We start from the raw sequence: 8,394 nt of genomic DNA, 5'->3' as shown, positions 1-8,394 counted from the left end.
ACCACCACCCCAGGACCCCAGGAAATCAGCAGCAATTCTGGGACTAGATCCAGTGCTCATGCTTCAAAATCTTATATTCATTTATTTAATGAACACATATTTGTTATGTTTTTTACTAGAACATAATCATCTTCCCAGAATTCCCTCACCATTTTTGTCTCCCTTCCTTTACCTTTCCCCCAAAACCATCGATTAAGATAGAGAGCAAACACCAAGATCAAAGGAATATTTATTACAACATTTATGGACCTAGCTCCTCCAAAAATAAATCCATACAGAGCTGGAAAGTAAGACCATGGTATATACAGAAGGAAAGAACACAGTGTTAAGGCTCAGGAATCAGTTTTGTCTTCAGGGTCCGCATTCTCCCATTTTCCAGTGCACTAACAAGGCTGCTGGGGTTTCCACTGCAGTATTCCTTTTGCAGGAACTCTCAGAATTTGGGGGTCCATCACAGGTTCAGCCTATGACCCAGGTCCAAAAGTTCCAGCCTTCTCTGCCACCTCCAGGGCTAGCTTCAGGTTCTGGTCAAAGAGCTCACACCTAAGCCAGGCCCAAGGTGGGAAAAAAAGCGTGAGGCCTGAGGCTTTCTCCTCACTTAAGCCAGGGGAAACTGCTTGAAGAACAACATGTATCATGGAAGGCTGAGGTTGGTGGATGAGCTGAGGTCAGGAGTTTGAGACCAGCCTGGTCAACATGGTGAAACTCTGTCTCTACTAAAAATATAAAAATTAGCTGGGCATGGTGGCGGGCACCTGTAATCCCAGCTACTCTGGAGGCTGAGACAGGAGAATCGCCTGAACCCAGAAGGCAGAGGTTGCAGTGAGCCATGACCGCACCATTGCACTTCAGCCTGGGTGACAAGAGTGAAACTCTGTCTCAAAAACAAACAACAACAAAAACCAAAAAAATGACATAAACCCCAAGGAAAGACTGTTTTCTCTAAAGAGTCACCCAGGCTGGAATGCAGTGGCACAATCTCAGCTCACTGCAACCTCTGCCTCCCAGGTTCAAGTGATTCTCTTGCCTCAGCCTCCAGAGTAGCTGGGATTACAGGTGCACACCACCACACACGGCTAATTTTTGTATTTTCAGTATTTTTAGTAGAGGTGGGGTTTCACCACGTTGACCAAGCTGGTCTCAAACTCCTGACCTCAAGTGATCTGCCCGCCTCGGCCTCCCAAATTGCTGGGATTACAGGCGTGAGCCACCGCACCCAGCGATTGTCTTATTTATTTAGAGACACTGTCTTGTTCTGTTGCCCAGGCTGGAATGCGGTAGCATGAGCATGGCTCACTGATGCCTTGACCTTCCGAGTTTAAGTAATCCTCCCACCTCAGCTTCCTTAATAGCTGGCACTACAGGTGTCTGCCACCACACCAGGCTAATTTTTTTTTTTTTTTTTGTACAGATGGGGTCTATGTTGTCCAGGCTGATCTCAAACTCCTGGGCTAAAGTGATCCTACCCCCCCATCTTCCAAAGTGCTGAGATTACACATGTGAGCCACCGGCCTGTCCTTCTGTCTTACTTAAAAGTAATACTCAACTAGGTGCAGTAGCTCACGCCTGTAATCGCAGCACTGTAGGAGGCCAAGGCGGGTGGATCACCTGAGGCCAGGAGTTCGAGACCAGCTTGACCAACATGGTGAAACCTTGTCTTTACTAAAAATATGAAATTAGCCAGGCGTGGTGGCACATGCCTGTAATCCCAGCTACTCGGGAGGCTGAGCCAGAAGAATCGCTTGAACCTGGGAGGCGGAGGTTACGGCGAGCCAAGATCGCGCCATTGCACTCCAGCCTGGACAACAAGAGCGAAACTCCGTCTCGAAAACAAACAAAAAAAGTAATACTCTACTATGCTTCAACTAACTTTGGACAGAGCACACAGGGAGGGGCAAGGAGGCTTGGGGCAAGGAGGCTTTAACCAGTATCTAGAAGTGGAGCCACTTACCTGATGGGCATTTCTAAGGAGTAGAATGGATTCTTAAGGGCAAAGTCTGAGTAAATCTCATAAATCTTTCGGAGAAGAGAATCTATTCCAGCTTGCCTAGGATCTGCTAGAACCACAAACTTGATCCCTGGAGAGAGACCAAGAATGGTTACCAAAGGGTAGACATTGGAGCAAATAGTGTCATTCTGTATTTGTACGGTACTTTCAATTTTGCAAAACACTTTTATAAGCCCATTTTAATTTTATTATTTTTACCACATAATGCAGGAAAGGCAAGCCTTTGAATCTACTGATGAGACCAGAGAAGTGAAGTAACTTTATTATGTCACCCAACTGATTAAGACCAAGCTTTGAGTTCTAGCTCTACCACTTACTAACTAACAGTTTTGGAGTCCCTCAGCAGAAACATTGCTAGGCAAGGGACAAACTCAGGCAGTTTTCAGTAAATTAAGGGGTGAAGCAATGACACTCGCAATCCAAAGGTCATATCCATTTGGCTTTCACATTTCATTTTGGAAAGACATTTAACACCTTCCAAAGTACATGCAACAGGGCTAGCATTAAGGTGAGTTTTATCTGAACACAAGATAACCTGTGCTGAACATGCTGGGTGGCATGCACAAAATCAGTTTCAGATTAAATATTGGTTTTGTATTTGCAAAACAAACAGATGTGTCTGTAGAATTGTGCCAGGAAGGTCGGGCACGGTGGCTCATGCCTGTAATCCCAGCACTTTGTGAGGCTGAGGCAGGTGCATCACGTGAGGTCAGGAGTTCAAGACAGCCTGGCCAACATGGTGAAACCCCATCTCTCCTAGAAAAATACAAAAATTAGCTGGGCGTGGTGGCAGACACCTGTAATCCCAGCTACTCAGGAGGTTGAGGCAGGAGAATTGCTTGAACCCGGGTGGCGGAGGCTGCAGTGAGCCAAGATCGTCCCACTGCACTCAGCCTGGGCGACAAAGCAAGACTCTGTCTCAAAACAAAGCAAAAAAACCCCACAAAAAATTAGCTGGGGATGGTGGTGGGCATCCGTAGTCTCAGCTACTTGGGAGGCTGAGGCAGGAGAATTGCTTAAACCCAGGAGGTGGTGGCTGCAGTGAGCCAAGATCATGCCACTGCATTCCAGCCTGGGTGGCAGAGTGAAACTCCATCTCAAAAAAAAAAGAATTGTGGGCCGGGTGCGGTGGCTCATGCCTGTAATCCCAACACTTTGGGAGGCCGAGGTGGGCAATCACCTGAGGTCAGGAGTTTGAGACCCGCCTGACCAATATGGAGAAACCCCGTCTCTACTAAAAATATAAAAACTAGCCGAGCATGTTGACGAATGCCTGTAATCCCAGCTATTTGGGAGTCTGAGGCAGGAGAATCGCTTGAACGCAGGAGGCGGATCATGCCACTGCATTCCAGCCTGGGCAACAAGAGTGAAACAGCTCAGAAAAAAAAAAAAAAAAAAAGAATTGTGCCAGGAAAAGTATACCCCCTCTTCCTGCTTACCAAAGGTGTCTTTGGTCAATCCCCTCCTCCCACCTTCTCCACCACACTCCTCTGGCCCACCTGGAGATGCAAACTTGTCAGTGTCTCTTCCCCACCTTCTCCATCACACTCCTCTGGCCTCCGTGGAGATGCATACCTGTCAGTGTCTGGTAGCAGTGCAATTTGAATGTGTCTGTCTCCAGCATCTCAATGCCTGAGCTTCCCTGTTCAGGAGACAGCTGGGAGCCGATGGCAAACAGCCTATATGCAAAGGAGGCAAAGTTGCTCTAAGGCAGGAGTGCTTCTCAAACTTCCACTGAAGTGTCCCTATTTGCTGAGGAGTTAACGTTATGGCCTGGGACAGTCAGGAGAAGTAGTGTGAACTGTCTGGCAATAGTGTCAAAATTTTTAAGTTCATTTGAATTCTGTGAATATTTTACATTCATACTTTGTTTTAAGACATTTTACATCTAAAACTTTGGATACAATGATTACTCTAGGAATGTGTGCCGCGCTTACTAAGCTTGTGCTTTTAAGCAAAAGCTGGCACATCTGATACCACAATTGAGAGCAGGAAAAGATTTTTTAAGATCATTTAGTTAAACTGGCTTTCTTTAAATATGAAGAAACTAAGGCTCAGCGAAGAGAAGTTGACTTTAAGTAAGATGACACCTCGGCCGGGGGCAGTGGCTCACTCCTGTAATCCCAGCACTTTGGGATGCGGAGGCGGGTGGATCACCTGAGGTCAGGAGTTTTGAGACTAGCCTGGCCAACAGGGCAAAACCCCGTCTCTACTAAAAAAATACAAAAAACTAGCCGGGCGAGGTGGCGGGCGCCTGTAGTTCCAGCTACTAGAGAGGCTGAGGCAGGAGAATGGCGTGAACCCGGGAGGCGGAGCTTGCAGTGAGCTGAGATCCGGCCACTACACTCCAGCCTGGGCGACAGAGCGAGACTCCCTCTCAAAACAAACAAACAAACAAACAAACAAAAACCCCGTCTCTACTAAAAATACAAAAATTAGCTGGTCCTGGTGGCGCGCGCCTGTAATCCCAGCTACTCGGGAGGCTGAGGCAGGAGAATCGCTTGAAACTGGGAGGCACAGATTGCAGTGAGCCAAGATCGCGCCACTGCACTCTAGCCTGGGTAACAGAGCGATACTCCGTGCCCCCTCCTCTCCCCCCACAAAAAAAATGACACCACTGCCACTATTACCTAAAATCTAGATCTGGATCGGTTGCGTTTTTCATAACACCAAAATGACGATTTAAGAAAAGGTAGACAAATTACAAGCGCTGCCGTTCAGGAGACGGGGGACTTACGAGTGGAACATGGAGGCCAGCATGAGCTTCTCATTAGAAGTGAGGCGGGGCCGGCCAAATCGAATGGACACCGGGTAATTAGCAGGGTTACCCAGATACTCCAGCACCTCTTTCCCGTCGGCCGTGTACTTGCCGTTCACGTCCATGCCATTGATGGCCAGCACTGCATGGCCCACTGCAGAGGTAAAGCTAACGGTCAGCGAAACTGCAGCCCCGGGATTCCGCCGCGGGGACAAGAGACCCGACACCACCCCCTTTCCCCCAGCCCGGCACCTACAACCAACCCACTTCTGCAGCACTGGGGCCCGTCCCCCCCCCCACCCCCCGCCTCCGGCCCGAGCCTAGCCCACCTCGGATGCCGTCCCGCTGGCCGAAAGCAACCAACACACGCTCATCGTGTAGCTTGAGCAGCAGATCCAGCGGGTAACTGAAAGTTTTCTCAGCCTCAGCCCGTGGCGCGTAGCTGTCCAACTGGTAAATCAAGCCGCCAGCTTTGTTCACCACATACACACTAAAAATCGCCATCACTGCCGCTGCCGCTCGGAAACTGTCATTCGGCCGCTACCCGAAGGCCCCTCCCCGGAACCGCATCACAGCACTTGCCCCCGGCCCCACCCCAGCCGCCGCCTCCTCCTCCTCCTCCTCCTCCCAGGCCCTGCATGCCGCCACCTGCGGCACCTGCGGCGCCTGCGCATTGGGAGCGACACGCTCGGGCATAAGTAGTGCCGGAAAGTTAGTTGCCGAGACCTGGTGGATTGCTTTCCGTTTATCAGTGCCGGAAAACAGTACTACAGTACTGCGTCACAACTAGCCTGGACTCCGACAACCTGGCGCGGTATTTAGGCGGTGCGGCTTGGGAACTAGAATTCACTTCCTGTCTTCCTCTTGAGGCTAGAGGGCGAGCACTTCGCCGTGGGACTTCCTCCGCCTGGCTCCGCCTCTTGCCCCGGAAGTACTTACAGCGGACGGAGGTTTCTGGGCCCGTTTCTGAGCAGGGCTTCCTTTTTGTCCGACATCTTAGCAAGCCTGCGGTGTCTGCTGCTGCTCCCCGAGCTTCGCAATGGTAAGCTACAGGGGTATGAACTCGCCGGGGTTCTTGGGTTTGAGGACTCAGTGGGGAGAGCCTTCGGCGGGAGCTCTCCTTGGCCTGCCGGCCTTGGTTGCAGGGCGGGCGCGGTTATTGCTTCGCCCATGTGCTCGGTGGTGGAGTTTGCGGGGGCTGAGGGCGCAGTATTAGGGGAGTTTGGGGCTACTTGAGGACCTGGTTGCATTCCCGCTGCCCTCCTACAGCCGCCCAAGGACGACAAGAAGAAGAAGGACGCCGGAAAGTCGGCCAAGAAAGACAAAGACCCAGTGAACAAATCTGGGGGCAAGGCCAAAAAGAAGGTAGGAATAAGATCCCTCTGAGAGAGACTAGGGGTTCCCTCCCGTAGCCTTCTGGTAATAGGTAGCTTGTATAGCAATTGGTTTTTCAGGTATAGATTTCTAGAGTAAAAATGTGAGAGTTTATCCTCCCATCACCATTCATTCTTTTTCCTAGTTTCCATTAGGATCATGAAAATGAGACCAGTGTGTAAAGTGTCTGCCTCTGTGCCTGTCGTGTGATTTTTAACTGATCTAGTGGGGACTCGGCCCCTGTTCTGAAGCCCAAGCACCTGTCGGGTTTTTTTTTTTTTTTTTTAGTAATGTGTAATTTATCTTTGATGATGATGGAACAGATTTCTCTGACGCAGATTACTCGAGAGGGAAAGGGTGCTTCTGCCAGAAATACTAACTTGTTTCTGTTTTGTTTTGGTGAGCAGAAGTGGTCCAAAGGCAAAGTTCGGGACAAGCTCAATAACTTAGTCTTGTTTGACAAAGCTACCTACGACAAACTCTGTAAGGAAGTTCCCAACTATAAACTTATAACCCCAGCTGTAGTCTCTGAGAGACTGAAGATTCGAGGCTCCCTGGCCAGGGCAGCCCTTCAGGAGCTCCTTAGTAAAGGTGAGGGGTGTATCCTACATGTGTGCTTTTGTGTAGGGTAAATTGTCTTGACCACGTTAACCATCTTCAGTGATTTTGCTGGAAAAGCAGAATTTAAAAAAAAAAAAAAAAAAGGCATAGCTTGACCATTGACTGTTAGTAATGTAATTCTGATGTCTTACTCCTGAGATGAATTCTTAGGGTTTGTAGCCACTTTCGTGCTGTGGACCCTGTGGCAGTTTGGTGAAGCCCAAGGATCTTTTATGTTTCAAGTAAATGGATGCATAGAATTACAGGGACAACAGGTTTTGAAATAATTAGATTAATATTTTAAAACAATTTTGAAAATGTTGAAAACCTTTATGGTAAATATTTTGATGTATTAAATTTTAAAGCCAGAAATTTAGCATGGTCTACTCAGTAGTATGGTTTGATTACCATAATTCCACAATAAGAAGGGTCAGCTAACTATAGTGACTGAACATCTGTAATTCTAGCACTTTGGAAGGCCGAGGCGGGTGAATCACCGGAGGTCAGGAGTTCGAGACCAGCCTGGCCAATATGGTGAAAACCTGTCTTTATCCAAAAATTAGCCGGACGTGATGGCGCACGCCTATAATCCCAGCTACTCAGGATGCTGAGGCATGAGGATTGCTTGAACCCAGGAGATGGAGGTGGCAGTGAGCCGAGATGGCACTACTGCACTCCTTTGGTGACAGAGCAAGAGACTGTCTCAAAAAAGGGGGCGGGGAGGTGCGGTGGAAGATAATGGGTCCCTAATTTAAAGGAAAAGTAAAGATAGATGATCGTTAAAAACTGTAGGATTCTCTGTTACGAAACGTCAGATTAAGCAGGTGCAGTGATACCCTTGTATTTCTAGCTACTTGGGAGGCCAAGGCAGGAGGATCATTTGAGCCAAGGAGTTTGAGTACATTCTGGGCACCTTTGAGAGGACCCCCCCTCCCGGCCTTTTTTTTTTTTCTTTTAAATAGAGATGCTGTTTTGCTCTGTTGCCCAGGCTGGTCTCCTGGGCTCAAGAGATCCACCTGTCCAAAGTGCTGGGATTATAGGCATGAGCCACTACACCTGGCCAAAACAGAAACCTTAATAGTATGTTTTTGTTTTTTTGGGTTTTTTTTTTTTTTTTTTTTTTTTAAAGACAGTCTCACTCTGTCGCCCAGGCTGGAGTGCAGAGGGGCAATCTTGGCTCACTGCAACCACCAACTCCTGGGTTCAGGCAGTCCTCACACCTCAGCCTCCCAAGTACCTGGGATTACAAACACGTGCCACCATGCCTCACTAATTTTTGTGTCTTCGGTAGAGATGGGGTTTCACCATGTTGGCCAGGCTGGTGTGCAACTCCTTACCTCAAGCTGTCTACCCGCCTTCACCTCCCAAAGTGGTGGGATTACGAGCATGAGCCACCATGCCCAACCAAAAACCTTACTAGTTTCTATTATAGCATCTATTAAGCATCTCATCCTACTATCTTCTCTCCCTAGGACTTATCAAACTGGTTTCAAAGCACAGAGCTCAAGTAATTTACACCAGAAATACCAAGGGCGGAGATGCTCCAGCTGCTGGTGAAGATGCATGAATAGGTGAGTAGGAATGCGTGGGCTCATGGAGTAGGAGGTAGATACAAAGCTTTATGGTTCTGATTCTTGTAATTTTTTTTTTACAG

General features: G+C 48.5%; 2 protein-coding genes across 3 annotated transcripts in view; one reads left to right on the top strand and one right to left on the bottom strand.

Moving 5' to 3' along the window:
- RPS25 (ribosomal protein S25) overlaps positions 1-8,394 on the top strand; it is a 34,546-nt gene that overhangs the window by 26,105 nt on the left and 47 nt on the right. Inside the window, exons 2-5 of one of the 2 annotated variants that reach the window (XM_050758468.1) lie at positions 5,747-5,808; positions 6,036-6,131; positions 6,548-6,731; positions 8,213-8,311. In XM_050758468.1, the coding sequence (XP_050614425.1) occupies positions 5,806-5,808; positions 6,036-6,131; positions 6,548-6,731; positions 8,213-8,307 (378 nt within the window). In that variant the 5' untranslated portion in view covers positions 5,747-5,805 and the 3' untranslated portion in view covers positions 8,308-8,311. Of the gene's footprint in view, positions 1-5,384; positions 5,809-6,035; positions 6,132-6,547; positions 6,732-8,212; positions 8,312-8,394 lie in introns of those variants that run through there. The other variant, XM_050758467.1, reaches the window with a different exon arrangement.
- TRAPPC4 (trafficking protein particle complex subunit 4) lies at positions 205-5,334 on the bottom strand. The gene is made up of 5 exons (XM_050758448.1): positions 5,096-5,334; positions 4,746-4,920; positions 3,584-3,687; positions 1,952-2,078; positions 205-543 (listed from the first exon to the last, which is right to left on the bottom strand). Exons 1-5 carry the CDS (start codon positions 5,268-5,270, stop codon positions 465-467), a joined length of 660 nt encoding a protein of 219 aa, XP_050614405.1. The 5' UTR covers positions 5,271-5,334; the 3' UTR covers positions 205-464.

The sequence above is a fragment of the Macaca thibetana genome, chromosome 14 (genome assembly GCF_024542745.1).
Source record: "Macaca thibetana thibetana isolate TM-01 chromosome 14, ASM2454274v1, whole genome shotgun sequence".
NCBI classification, from domain to species: Eukaryota; Metazoa; Chordata; class Mammalia; order Primates; family Cercopithecidae; genus Macaca; species Macaca thibetana.
Note: the sequence above shows the minus strand (reverse complement) of the source record. Positions and strands in the feature narration are given on the sequence as shown.

Coding starts and splice junctions, on each gene's coding strand:
- TRAPPC4 (XM_050758448.1), bottom strand. CDS start 5,270: ATGGCGATTTTTAGTGTGTATGTGGTGAACAAAGCTGGCGGCTTGATT. Junction 4,921..5,095: donor CCAGCGGGACGGCATCCGAG/GTGGGCTAGGCT, acceptor TTACCTCTGCAG/TGGGCCATGCAGTGCTGGCC. Junction 3,688..4,745: donor CTGGCCTCCATGTTCCACTC/GTAAGTCCCCCG, acceptor CTTTGCATATAG/GCTGTTTGCCATCGGCTCCC.